The sequence below is a fragment of the Petaurus breviceps genome, unplaced genomic scaffold (genome assembly GCF_028583685.1).
Source record: "Petaurus breviceps papuanus isolate PSGF00001 unplaced genomic scaffold, PetGlider_PUasm1.0 91041, whole genome shotgun sequence".
Taxonomy (NCBI): Eukaryota; Metazoa; Chordata; class Mammalia; order Diprotodontia; family Petauridae; genus Petaurus; species Petaurus breviceps.
In genome coordinates this window covers 22,925,033-22,939,105 of record NW_027187400.1, presented here as the reverse complement: position 1 = coordinate 22,939,105, position 14,073 = coordinate 22,925,033, and the positions used below count along the sequence as shown (strand labels likewise).

General features: G+C 43.9%; 1 protein-coding gene across 1 annotated transcript in view; it reads left to right on the top strand.

Moving 5' to 3' along the window:
* Positions 1-14,073, top strand: part of DISP3 (dispatched RND transporter family member 3) — a 41,703-nt gene that overhangs the window by 1,967 nt on the left and 25,663 nt on the right. Inside the window, 4 exon segments of the mRNA XM_069079502.1 lie at positions 596-815; positions 5,452-5,588; positions 12,994-13,128; positions 13,468-13,628. Of these exon segments, the coding sequence (XP_068935603.1) occupies positions 596-815; positions 5,452-5,588; positions 12,994-13,128; positions 13,468-13,628 (653 nt within the window).

The following is a 14,073-nucleotide window of genomic DNA, read 5'->3' as shown; positions in this document are numbered from 1 at the left end:
GAGAGAGAGAGAGAGAGAGAGAGAGAGAGAGAGAGAGAGAGAGAGAGAGAGAGAGAGAGAGAGAGAGAGAGAGAGAAAGAGTTTGAAACTTGAAGGGAGCATTAGACTAAGTGAGTTTTGGAGCACATGTCTGAGGAGATGGGAAAGAGGTGGCTACTAATTGTGTAAACTTGGACAAGTCACTTGCCATCTGAGTCTGAGTTTCCTCCCCTACAAAATGAAGAGGCTGGACTGGACAGTCTCTAATGTACCTTAAGTCCCTCCAACTCTAGAACACATGTCCAATAGAGAGGATAAAGGGAATTATGGGACCAATATCAGATTTGTCCCTATAGCAGCCAGGACAGAGAGAGGGTCATAGGATCACAGGTACAGAGCCAAGAGGTTCCTCAGAAGCCATCTAGTCCAACCCTCAAATTTTATAGATGAGGAAACTGAGGCCCAAAGAGATTAAATGATGTGCTCACAGTCACACAGGTCCTCTGACTCCAAAGTGAGTGCTCTTAGCATCGTACCACAATCCTGAGTTAAGTCTAAAGGCAGAGGAGGAGGGCTGGGGCAAGTCTTAATTTTATATGTCTCTCTGTCCCTCCAGGTTCCCTCGAGTTGGCCATGACTCACCCAGAATTCTACTGGTACGTGGATGAGGGTCTGTCGGCTGAGAACCTAAAGAGTTCCCTGCTCCGAAGTGAGATCCTGTTTGGAGCCCCCCTTCCCAATTACTATTCTGTGGAAGATCGCTGGGAGGAGCAGAGGACCAAGTTTCAGAGCTTTGTGGTCACCTATGTAGCTATGCTAGCCAAGCAGTCTACGAGGTGAGAGGTGCCAGCCTAGGGATCTGGGGGTGGAGGCTTGGGGCTGCTGGGACACCAAGGAGCAGATTCTGGTCACTGGCATCATGCACCATCAGCATGGTGAATCTCACACAATCTCTGAGCTGGAAGGGACCTTGGAGGTCAGGAACCCATATCTGAACATGAATGCCCTTTACTTCATAACAGACAAGTCTAGTGGGGGGGGGGGGGCTGGAGTACTACCTCCTGAGACAGTCCATTCCAGCTCTGACACTTAGGAAGTCCTTTCCATCTCTGTGACTCCCATCCATTGCCCCCATCCTAATTTTACCTTCGTTCTTCCCCCCCAGGGCAGAACAAATCTGATCCCTCTTCAAATGTGTGAAGGCAACTGTCATACAGCAGTTCCCAACCCCAAAGTCTTCTTTTCTCTGGCTTCCCTAGTCCTTCAGTTGGCTCATTTCTACACCCAGAGGAAACTGGAAGGAAAATACACTCTGGGGTCCAGGGCAAACACTCAGGGTGATTAGTTTAGTAAGTCCAGTAAGCAAAGGTCACATTTCCACCGGAAGGTAAAGTCTACAATGCTCCCAAGCTGGGGACGAGCAGTTCAGGACTGGCCAGGATCCCCTCTCCCAAGCAGCTGGGGCACAGGAGATGGATTGCTGGATTTGGAGTAACGAGATTGGGATTCAAACCCTGAGTCTTCCTTTTACTGTTGGCATGACCTTGGGAAAGTCATTTTCTTTACCTCAGTTTTCTCATCTGAAGAAAAAAGTTTGACCAGATGGCCTCTATGAAGCCCCTCAGTTCTTCTAATTCTGTCCCCAAAGAAAAGATGACAAAATGTACCTCCCTGTCTTCTTTGCAGAGGTGGGAGACTCTGGGTGTGGAACGCTGCATACACTGCCAAACTTGTTTAATTTGTTGATCAGTTTTTCTGAATGCTTTTCCCACCCCCATTTTTTAATTCTTCGTTGCAAGATATGACTAACTGGGGAGGGGAGGGAAATGAACGTGGAAATTTGGAAATGAACGTGGTATTAAAAGCAAGCTATATTGGTTAAAGTTAAAAACAAAAAAGAAGAAAAATACCATAGCTTACATTTCCACATAGAAAGCCCCTTCCTCAGAGAAACCCTGTGAGGTAGGCAGCAAGAGTATTCTTATACCCATTTTACAGATGAAGAAACTAAGACTCATGAAGGAAGGTTTTTAAAGCCTCAGAATGTAATGGGAAAGAACCCCTCTGAATGGACATTGTACAGCAGAAAGCAGCTCCCAGAGTCTCCCTTTAAGAAGGGTGCAGCAGGCCAGTCAGCTCCTCATTTCCCATTCAGCTGTGCTTTTTTGGATTTCTCAGTCATGCCACCAATCCCCTTTCAGCTTCCCTTTTTGTGTTGTCTTCCTTCATTAGATTGTAAGATCCTTGAGGGCAAGGGTTCTCTTTTTCACCATCCCTCCTGTCTCCCAATAACAGGGTAGATGCAGAAGTATTGAGAATAGTGTAAGTGAAGATGGTGGGTACAAAGAAGAGGTGGCCAATGAGGAATGGGCTAGATCAGAGGACCAGAGGTCTGGAGCTGGACCTCAGAGGTCATATGGTTCAGTACTCTTTTGCTTTACAGATGGGGAGACAGAGGGTCAGAGAGATCAAGATGTGCAAGGTCATCTGGGATTTGAACCCAGATCCTGTGACCCCAGATCCATTGGTCTTTCCATTGGACCACATGGGTGATCCCTTCTATTTTATTGCTTCTAACCACCTTGAAGAGAGAGTATATGGGGTGGGGTGATGGTATTACCTGTGCTTAGCACTGTATCTGGTACATAGTAGGTGTTAAAAAACGTTTATTGACTGACTGATGGAATGAGCAGATAACAAAGATTCTTGACCACCTTCCCCCACAAACATACACTTTCTTTAGGCTCCCAGGTGTAAACTCCATTGCCTTCTGGGGGGTGGAGCTCCCTTCTGTCTCTGGGTAACCACAAGATGGCCCCAGGGGTGGAAATGTCAGGAAAGGAACCCTTAACCTCTGATAAGGAAGAAGGCTGGCATGAGAGCATGAATGAATGAATGAGCATGGTTGATTATTGTTGTCCTTTAATTATCCAGGAAGACCTCCTCCGGGACTGGTAAATCACACAACGAAGGCCCTGGATGGGCCCAAGCCAGGCCCCTGTCACTCCCTCTTAGAACCAGCAATGATTAAGATTCCAGGTAGAATTGACCATGGAGGTTGCTGGATTGTTTACAGACACAAGAACTCCATTAACGTCCATCCACCAAGGGGGTGGCAAGGAGGATGATTTACTGGGTCTTCTCCCTCCTCCTCCTTCTCTCCTTTCCCTTCACTTTTTCCTGGAGTTTCTGGGATTGCTCAGACATGCCTCTTGAGAGAAATGTGATGGCCTCACCCCACCCCATATCCTCCCTCCCTCTTCAGGGCTGTTAGAAGTAGTAAGCTAGAAGGGAAGACCCATGTGGCCCAATGGAAAGACCAATGGATTTGGGGTCACAAGACCTGAGTTCAAATCCCACCTGCTACCCAGATGACCTTGCATATCCTGATTTCTTTGGCCCTCTGTCTTCCTATCTCTAAAGTAAAAGGGGTTGAACCAGATGACTTCTGAAGTCTCTTCCAGCACCAGACCTCTGGTTCTATAATCTAGCCCATTCCCTTATCTCACTGGCCTCCTCTTCCTCACCCCCCCCCACCATCTTCACTTAACCTATTCTCAGTACTTCTGCCTCTGTCCTATTAATGGGAGGCAGGAGTAATAGCAGGAAGTGTTTGCTTTAGAATGAGCCATCCAAGATTCAAAGTCCAGCTGTGCAACTTAATACCCATAAGAAGCCTTCATTTCCCTCTCTGGGCCTCAGTTTCCTCATATGTAAAATGACAGAGTTGGACTAACTAATCTTTAAGATACCTGCGTCTCTAAACCCAGAATCCCAGAAGTATGCAAGCCCCTGGAGGGCAGGGATTGTTTGAGGGTTTTTTCCTATGTACCCTTGAATAGGTCCTTGCACATTGTAGACAGTTAATAAATGCTTGTTGGTTGGTTGAATGAGTGAATGACCCTCTGACCCCCATCACCAGGACAGTACATAAGAGGCCTTATCGTGGAACAGAGCAGCCAAGGGTCCTCTGCTCCCCACCAATTACCCCAGATGTGGGGCACTAGGCCCATTGGTCTCAGGAGGAGTTCCTGTCTATGGTTTTCTGGGGCATGCCCACCCCTACATTTGAAATGTCTATCTACCCCTCTCTTCTGACTGATGGAAAATTATAGTCAGTTCTTCATATTTTGTTCTAATGTAGGGAAGCAGTAGTCTGGGTCATTCAAAGCTTCATTCATTCACCAAATATCAATTAAGCACCTCTTATGTAAAAGGCCCTGTGCTAGGCACCATGGAAACACAAAAACGAACATGCCAAGGCCCCTGCCCTCAATGAGCTTACACTGTAGTGTTAGGAAACCAGACATATGCAACTAAGTGTGATACAAGGCAGTGTGTGATGATGAGGGTAAAGGTGAACTCAGAGGCCTGAGAGGTTCAAGGCGGGGGGGATGGCTTCCAGTGAGGGTGATCAGGGAAGGCGTCCTGGAAGAGGTGGCTCCTGAGTGGGACCTGAAGGAAGGGAAGGTTAACAGGCAGAAAGCTGTGGAAGGAGAGGATCCATTCCAGACATGGAGCACCAAGCTTGCTGTTTGTCCTTTGAAATGCACTGCATTTGTGATTGTTGTTGTTCATGGTGGTTTAAGCTAGCTTACAGTGTGGGAGTCAGAAGTAAATGTCCTAACAGGGGGAATCCAGTTTGGGAGGAAAAGTTTGCCACAGATAAATCATAAGGGAGAGATGAGTGCCCAACCTAAAGCTGCTGTAAGGGTTCACCCCACAAATGAAAGGAAGGAAGGAAGGAAAGAAAGAAGGAGGGAGAGGGTAGGAGAAAAGGAAGGAAGGAAAGAAGGAGAGGAGATGGGAAGGATGGGAAGGAGGAAGGGAAAGATGGAAGGAAGAAAGGAGAGAGAGGGAGGGAAGAAAGGAAGGAAATAAGGAGGGAGGAAAGAAGGAAGGGAGAGAAGATGGGAAGGAGTGATGGAAAGATGGAAGGATGGAAGGAGAGAGAGGGAAGGAAGGAAGGAGAGAAGGTGGGAAGGAGGGAGAGAAAGAGGGAAGGAAGGAAATAAGGGAGGAAGGAGGGAGGGGGGCACTTATTAAGCACTTACTATGTGTTAAGCATTGTCCTAAGCTCTAAAGATACCAGTAAAAAGGTGGAAACAGTTCCTGATCTCGAGGAGATTACATTCTGAAGTGAGAGACATGCATGGGGTGGGGGTGGGGGGACCAAGGAAGGGCACTTTAGTTTGAAAGTTCTAGAGATGGTTAATGGAGCCATAAGGGAGTAGATTGGCACACCCTTTCCAGGAGCAATGGCACTGTTCATTTATTATAATCCCATAACTGGAAAGGAAGAGGAATGGCAAGAGAAGAGGCAAGAGGAAGGTATGGGGTGGTTATGGCTAGTGAGAAGAAGGGGAGTGGTTCCCTGGTTCTCTGTGATGTAGAATAACTGGGTGATCTCTTCCATGTAATGATGGTTGATTCCAGGTTCTGTTTTCTCAACATCTTCTTTTCTCCCTCCAGCAAAGTCCAAGTCCTGTATGGGGGCACAGATCTCTTTGACTATGAGGTGCGAAGGACCTTCAACAATGACATGCTCCTAGCCTTCATCAGCAGCAGCTGCATTGCTGCCCTGGTCTACGTCCTCACCTCCTGCTCAGGTAGGCTTTGCCTCTATCCACTTCCCCAGACAGGTATCACCTTCTACTATCTGGTCCCAGGTTGCAGAACATCCCATCTGGTCTACAAAGTTTACTTGCCTCTGGATTAAACCTCCTTTCATCAGTACAGCTGAAATGGGCCAGATAACTGGGCCAGCAGTCTGGCATGGTGGATAGAGTACTGGGTTTAAAGGCAGGAAATTCTGAGTTCTGATCTCACCTTTGACACATATTGGCAAGTTACTTAACTTATTAAGTGCCTCTGTTTCCTCATCTGTCAAATGAAAATAATAACACCTACTGCAGAAGTTTGAGGATCAAATTAGATGGTGTATATAAGTCATTATTATTATGAATTATAAATAATGAAATCAAAATAATAAATAAAAGGCTGTACATAGATATCATCTCCAATGGGGACCCCAATGGGGAAGAATGTGATTGTCTCTCACGACTTCCCCAAAACATTAAGAGAGCCACCATGTTATAGTGATGAGTGTTTGACTTGGAGCAGACTGAGGTTCAAATCCCAGCTGTGTGACCACAGGCTGGATCATTCATCTCTCTGAGACTCAAGTTTCTCATCTGGAAAATACAGATAATCACGCTGGCATTACCTACCTCACAGAGGTGCAAGAAAATGCTTCACAAATCTTAATGTACTTTAGAAATGAGGGTTATTTTAGAGATTTATCCTCTCCACCTCACTCCCTCTCCCCAAATCCCTCATGTTCCCAGAGTCTCTGTAAAATAAGATGGTCTTTCCAGCCCTAAAATTCTGCTGTCTTATCTTCTAAATAAAGACCCTGATAGCTCTTATAATCTATGACTACCCGGTTCCTTCTAGCTCTGCCATTCTGTAGTCTAAGTTCCTTTTCAGCTTTGCCACTCTTATGTTCTAAGGCCCCTTAAGGCTCTGACATGCCATGTCCTAAAAAAACTGAAACCTTCCAGCTCTGGTAAATTCTATAACTCAATAGTGTCTAAGGTGCTTTCCAGTTCTAAAGTTCCGATCCTAGGGACTTTGGTCCTGTTTCCACCTCTCCCTTCCTACCACTGGCCCTTGTTGATCTGATATGTTATTGTTGTTCAGTCATGTCCAACTCTTTGTGACCCTCTGTGTATAATGATGCTGTCCATGGAGTTTTCTTGGCAAAGATGCTGGAGTAGTTTGCCAGCTCCTTCTCCAGTAGATTAAGGCAAACAGAGGTTAAGTGACTTGCCCAGGGTCACACAGTTAGTATCTGAGGTTGAATTTGAACTTAGGTCTCCCTGACTCCAGAACCAGCACTCTGGTGCCATCTGTGATCTGATATAATATTTGCCTATTCTGCTCCCCTTCTCACTTTCCAGGAACTGTCCATTATCTACTTTGGTGTTATTCACTGGGTGGATTGTCTGTGGACAATTTTCTACCTTCTCCAGGTCCCCACCTGTCTGGGGAGCTGGTAGCCTGCAATTTAACTGAAGCCCAAATCAAACACAATTCTCCTCAAACTTAGTGGATATCTCAGTTGAGAAGCAGCACAGTATACAGGAAAGTCATAGATGTGAATGCGGGTACTGACATTTACCAGCTCTATGACCTGGAGCAAGTGATTTGCCCTCATTTAACTCTAGTAACCTTTTCTAAAAAAATTGGAGAAAACATTTGTACTACATACTTGAGAAGAAAGTGTTTTGTGATGTTAAGTATACCCTCATTATATAGCAGTTAAGGTTTGTAGAGCATTGTCTTTAAAGCTTTGATGAAGCTGATGATGATGATGGTGATGATGATGGTAAATAACATTTATTTAGAGCTGGGTACTACCCTGGGAGGTAAGTGCTACTATTATTCCCATTTTACAGATAAGCAAACTCAGGCAAACATAAGTTAAGTGACTTGCCCAAGGTGACACAATTAATAAGTGTCGGAGGCCCAATTTGAACTCAGCTCTTCCTGACCCTACAGCCAGTGTTCTATTGTGCCATCTAGCTGCCAACTAAATAATAGTATTATAAAAATGGGAATTATTATTACATTATAATGATATAACATAACAATATGTAATAATTGTTGGTGGTAAAATAGATAAGTGACAACATGGCATCATATGTAGAGATCTGCTCTTGTGGTCAACAGGATCTGGGATCAAGTCCAGTCTTTGACATATTTTTGCAAGTCATTTAATCTCTCAGTGCCCCAGGCTAAGGGTAAAGAAGAGTTTATCCATTTTATTCATCAGAAATTCTCTACACCAATGAAGTCATGGGTCTGGACCAAGTTATAATATGTATGGTGATGACAATAATGCTAATGATAAAAGCATCCTAACAAAAACCTGCAGTACGAACAAAACCCAGGGCCTATCAACCTAAGGAGGCTGTAGAAAAATAAGCACTTCCTTGCCACGAAGGACAAAGGATTGATAGTCACTCGGAGCACATGATAAATAGGTTAAAAAAAAAAACGCAACAAGAAAGCCAACAGAAACACTTGTGGAACAGGCAGCTATCTCTTCACGAAGCATTCTTGAGGACTGATAAGAGGTACACACCAATGGATTTGTCAGATGTAACGGAAAGCAGCTCACCTCCAGATGGAGACTACAAAATGGCTAAGATCCAAGAGTGGAATCAACAGGCCCTCCATGGGCGACATCTGCATGAACTCAGCCAATAATATGTCACTGAAGAAGCATGGAACAAATGATTGAGTCACGCGGATTTGTTTGTGGAAATAGAGCAGCTTATGATAGCAATTCAGGAATAGTCTGTTGCCAGTAGAAATTACAGAAGGATTATCCCTAAGAAGCATACTGATCAGGCATACTGATCAATGTAAATTAATGCGATTGATGGAAGGAAACAATAGAAACTGCAACGCATCACAAAGCTGTAAAAATTTAGCATCCACCAAAAACCTTGCAAAGCATGAATAGGTACCTAGAATTATAAAACAAAAGCTCAATATCTTTCACAGATAAACAGATGACAAAGCCTTGTACTATAAATATAAGCCTCAAAATAGCTTTAATTCAGCCACTAAACAGAACTCAACCAATAAACAGGACTGGAATTGTGCCATTATTACAGACTGATATGTTGCCCCCAGTTGCCCAGATAGAACATTGATCCATAAAAACTTAAGCAGCATTTTTAATAGGTGTGCCACTCCAAATTCTCATAATATCCAAGCTACTTATAATGAAAAGCTTTTAAAAATGTAGAGGCCTAGGAGAAAAAATCATGATGAGTGCCTGCCATCTTGATGATGTTGCCTGCTACCAACGATGCATTCATAAAGCCTATAGAAATGGGTTTAGAGAGCAAAGACAAGATGGTAGAGTGATAGGAGCGATTAAAATGAAGTCCCCCCCCCCCAACAAAGATCTAAAGAATGCACCAGACAGAATTCTGATTGGGAAAGCCAAGAAATCACAATGAATTATTTTTTCAGGCTAGTTCAGCTTAGGGAGAAAGACAGAGAAGTCTACAGACACTGCGGAGATGGGGTTTGGCAGAGTACACTATAGTGGGGAACATTCCACCACCCAGGGACTGAAAGGGAGTCAACAGGACACACCAGAAAGAGATCCCAGGGGATTTATGAGCAAGTATTGGGTATAGGAACTGGTACCAATGACACCACCCAGTTCCAGGTCACAGATCCAAGGATGAGGAGAGTGGTTATGAACATTGTCCCTAGCTATATAATAAGTTTGGGGAAGTATATGGTAGCTGTGTGGCTCTGATCCCTGAAAGCGCAGCATCCCAGACTAAAAGGGAACCAGAAATTCAGTTGCTCTGGACCTGGAGGGTCTCCCAGAGGGCCAATAATGACTGAGTCAAATAGCAGTTTGCTGAAACTCCCAACCAGAAACAAGTTGACAGGGGCCAGGACTTATAGAGCTCAGACCAAGAGAACAGTGAGCAGACCCACCCTTGAATCTCCACTTCCTCACTTTGGGAGTATTGAAAGCTCGTAGGCTCCCAATACAAGCCATGTAACAGCAAGAAGACACAAGAGGTCAGAAGCTCAGGACAAACGTTCCCCTCCCCGTAGAAGAGTGCAGAACCTAGCGGTACCAGAAAGTCTAAAGCTAAGAAGTAAGCTGAAAGAATGAACAAACAAGAAAAAGCCTGACTGTAAGGAACTATTATAGAGACAGGGAAGCTCAAGACACAAACACAGAAGAGGACTCAAAACCATCTACTAACAAAGCCTCCAAGATAGATGCAGTTTCACAGCACACCTATCAGATTGGTTAACATGACAAAGCAGGAAAATGATAAATGTTGGAGAAGATGTGGGAAAGTTGGAACACTAATTCATTCCTGGTGTAGCTACGAGATAATTCAACCATTCTGGAGAGTAATTTGGAACTATGCCCAAAGGGCTATAAAAATATGCATACCTTTTAACCCAGCAATATTGCTTCTAGGGCTGTATCAAAAAGAGATCATAAAAATGGAAAAAGGACCTACATGTACAAAAATATTTATAGCAGTTCTTTTTGTGGTGACCAAGAACTGGAAACTGAGGGGATGCCCATTAAGTAGGTAATGGCTGAACAAGTTGTGTTGAAATACTATTGTGCTATAAGAAATGATGAGCAAGCAGACTTCAGAAAAACCTGGAAAGAAAAAACTTATATGAACTGATGCTGAGTGAAGTGAGCAGAACCAGGAGAACGTTATACATAGTAACAGCCACAGTGCTCAAGGACTGATTTTGGCCTTTCTCAGCAATGCAAGGACCTAAAACAATTCCAAAGGACTCATGATAGAAAATGCCAAACACATCCAGAGAAAAAACTATGGAGTTGGAATGCAGAGCAAAGCAGATTGTTTCCTTTTTTGTTGTTTTGTTTTCTTTCTCATGGTTTCTCCCATTACTTATAGTTCTATACAACATGACTAATGTGAAAATATGTTTAATAGGAATGTATATGTAGAATCTATATCAGATTGCATGCCTTCTTGGGGAGGGAGGGAGTAGGAAAGGGGAAAATTTTAAAACTTATGGAAGTGAATGTTGAAAACTAAAAATAAATAAATAAAAAAGATAAATGTAGCTTGGACACAAGTCCAACAAGAATTCCTAGAAGAAGTAAAAGCAAGAGCATAAAAAAGGAGGTAAAAATGATTTTTAAAACCAAGTGAGAGCAGTTAAGTAAAGAGTGGGAGAAAAGGTGAGAGCTAGGGAAGAAAGACATTGAGGAAAATTAATATTATGCTCTATCATTTGATATTTTATATTAATCTGTGATAAACCCTTTTCTGGAAAACCCCCATCTTTTAGCCTAGCTTAAAAGAGATCTCTCTCAGTCCAATCTTGCTGAGAAATGTAATTGTTCCCAGTCTCCAAGGCATCTTCCTGGGCAAGAACCCTTACTTTTGTTTACCCCATAAACAGAAACCAACTTGAGCAGAAGCCCCCATTCAGGGGAATGACTCTTGTGTCTTTGCCATTCCTAATCAAAGTTTGGGGTGACCTGGCCTAAAAATAGGGAGACCAAGTGTATGTAAGGTGGGTTTGTTTTCTTTTTAAGATACCAGTTCCCAGTATCAATGGCCAGAAACAATCTACTAGTTACTAGGCTGATGGTTTGTGAAATTGTGAGCAATTTCACCAAGCTTGAGCATCATGTTATGATCTTAAGAGAATGTAAACATTTGAGATAAGTTGTAAACAACACACTGCACATGCACCGTGCTAGGTCACCACAATATTGCTAAAGCTAATGTAAACCTGTGAGGCTGGCTATTGCTGGCAAATTGCCTTCTTTGTTTGTTCCTCCATAAATCAAGTGAGCAATGGTCAGTAAGTGGGAATTCACAAGCTGGAATGCTATGTGTGTCTTGACTGGCCCCCATTGAGACTTAAGGGATGCTGTAAGAGCTGGTGCTCCCATTATCAGCAACCCCCCTGAGAAGAATAAAGCAATTAGTCTCTTTATCATATCTATGTTGCTGCCCTGCTGGTTGTTGAAATCAAGAGTGAACCTGCTCGAGACTGGAGTCCAAAAGCTCCTATGTGTATTGTCTGACACCAAGCCAGTAAAATTCGGTTGAGATGACTTATAGTTTTCTAACCAAGATCACTGGAGGCAGCTGCTTCTCATGGAGCAACTGGCATTCCTTAGGTGTCCTAGAAGGATATGATCAGCCATATATGAAAGCCAATCCCCTTTTCCTAGCTTCAGATTGACTTTAAGGATTAGTCCTGCCACCTAATAATAGGGAGGAGCTGAGAACTATTAACCTATCTCCTCATTTTAGTCCACTAATCAGGATTGTTTTATGTTTGCCAGGGGGGAGTCCCAATGATGTACTGTCAGGCCAGTGAGAAGAAAGATACACTTAGGTATAAAAGACACTGTTGGCCCTCACTCTGGGTCTTTGGCACAAATGGAGGCTAATCATAAAATCCCTTTGTTACCAGGTGGCATGCCCCTGCTAATAAAGGATATCTTGCTTGGAGAATTGTCTCAGTCTGTCCTTTGTTAAATTCCAGCTGCTACAACATGAAAAAATAATTAACAGCTTGGGAAAAAAAGAGGTACAAAATCTTACTGAAGTAAATAATTTTTTTTGAAAATTAGAATTGGCCAAATGGAAGCTAATTACTCCATGACACATAAACAAAATTTTTAAGTTAAAAAACTGGGAAAAAAAGAAAATGTGAAATATCCCATAGGAAAAAGAACTGCTATGAAAAAGAAATCAAGGAGAGATAATTTAAGAATCAATGAGCTACCTGAAAGCCAAGAATGGAGATGGGCTTACATTCCTAGTACTCATATTGAGTTACAGAAAGCAATCTTTTCTCTACCTATGCAGTAGCCAGTAGAACATAATTTTTAGAAAGAATAATGGCAAGATAGAGACTTGTTCCAGCACTGTTTTTTATCTGAACTCCATCAAGAATTATAAGAAAAGATGGTAATAATAAAAATGCATTGACTGCCAAAGTCCAACTAGGATGGGTGTGAGATTATTTGGGCTACCACTCTACCGGGAGGAATAATCAATGGTTGGCTCTATTTCCCATGTGCTTGGAAGTTTTCTACTCCTTACTAACTTGGGATCAGCTCTCTGCAAATTAACATCTAAGATCTTTGGAATTGGAAGAGCCTTCAAAGGCCATCTAATCCAACTCCCTTGTTTTACAGAGAAGGAAATTGAGGCCCAGAGACATGAAGTGATTGACCCAAGCTACAGCTGGCAAAGGGTGGGAGATCCTGAAGGGTGAGCCCCTGCAAGATCTCTGGAGACAGCTCCATTTTCCAGTGGGTGATTTTTGTTTATTCTAGGCTTTGTCTCTGGTGTCCATGGAAACAGTGTATTGAGGACCTCCCTAGGCCACCTTTTCCCCAGAAGTCTCATTCCACCTTTTTCTCTCTGCCTTGTCATGCAGTGTTCCTGTCTTTCTTTGGAATTGCCAGCATTGGCCTGAGCTGCCTGGTTGCCTTGTTCCTCTACCACGTTGTTTTTGGAATCCAGTACCTGGGCATCCTCAATGGGGTGGCTGCCTTTGTCATTGTGGGCATCGGTGAGTTGACTCAGGCTGTTGTGGGTGACTTCACACCACTCACACTTCTTTTCATGGACTTCTGGGTGGGAAATGGAGGGTCTGGCGGTATCCTCTCCTAGCATCTTCAACAAAGGAAAGCAGTTAAGAATGTGATGGGTGAGTTACATGACGATGGGCACAGTGGTAGGATCTCAATAATATGGCTAACGTATCTAGTGTCCTAAGAACCCAAGTCAGGTCAGGGTGTAAGGATGATCTGATGTTCCCAAGTTCCCGACCCTGTTGACTGAGGCCAATGAGATGTCCCTTCTTCCAAAGCGCCTCTAACCCCTGCCTTGCCTGGGTTGCCTCCTATAGGTGTGGATGATGTCTTTGTCTTCATCAACACCTACCGCCAGGCCACCCACCTGGAGGATCCACAGCTGCGCATGATCCACACCATCCAGACGGCAGGCAAAGCCACTTTCTTCACTTCCCTGACCACCGCTGCTGCCTATGCAGCCAACATTTTCTCCCAGGTGGGCAGCCTGTGCTACCTGCCCAGACAGAGATGCCTGGCCTCTGCTCTAACCTGAGTATGCACAGACCCTCTCTGGCTCCTGGGAGCCATCTCTACTCTTAGGACCTACTTAGGTCCTTGACTTCCTTTCATTTGTGGGGTGGCTTATCCATTGACCCCTGGATAGACCTTCCCTCTTCTCCATACCCACATTGACCTCCCCACTAACTATAGGAGCCAATATGCTCACTGTTTAGTCTTTGAGGATTCTATTCCCCACCTTGCCTCTAGTTTCTATCAAATTTGCCTTGCCTCTCCTCCCTACTCTTGTCTCCCTAGATCTTTTTCTCACATTTCTTCTAGGGCCAGGGGTGTCTGGGCTACACTGGCATGAATGTTCAGCTCCATGTGCATGGCTGCTGTCAGAATATAGCCACTAACGTGATCTTAGCCTGTGTCCAGAA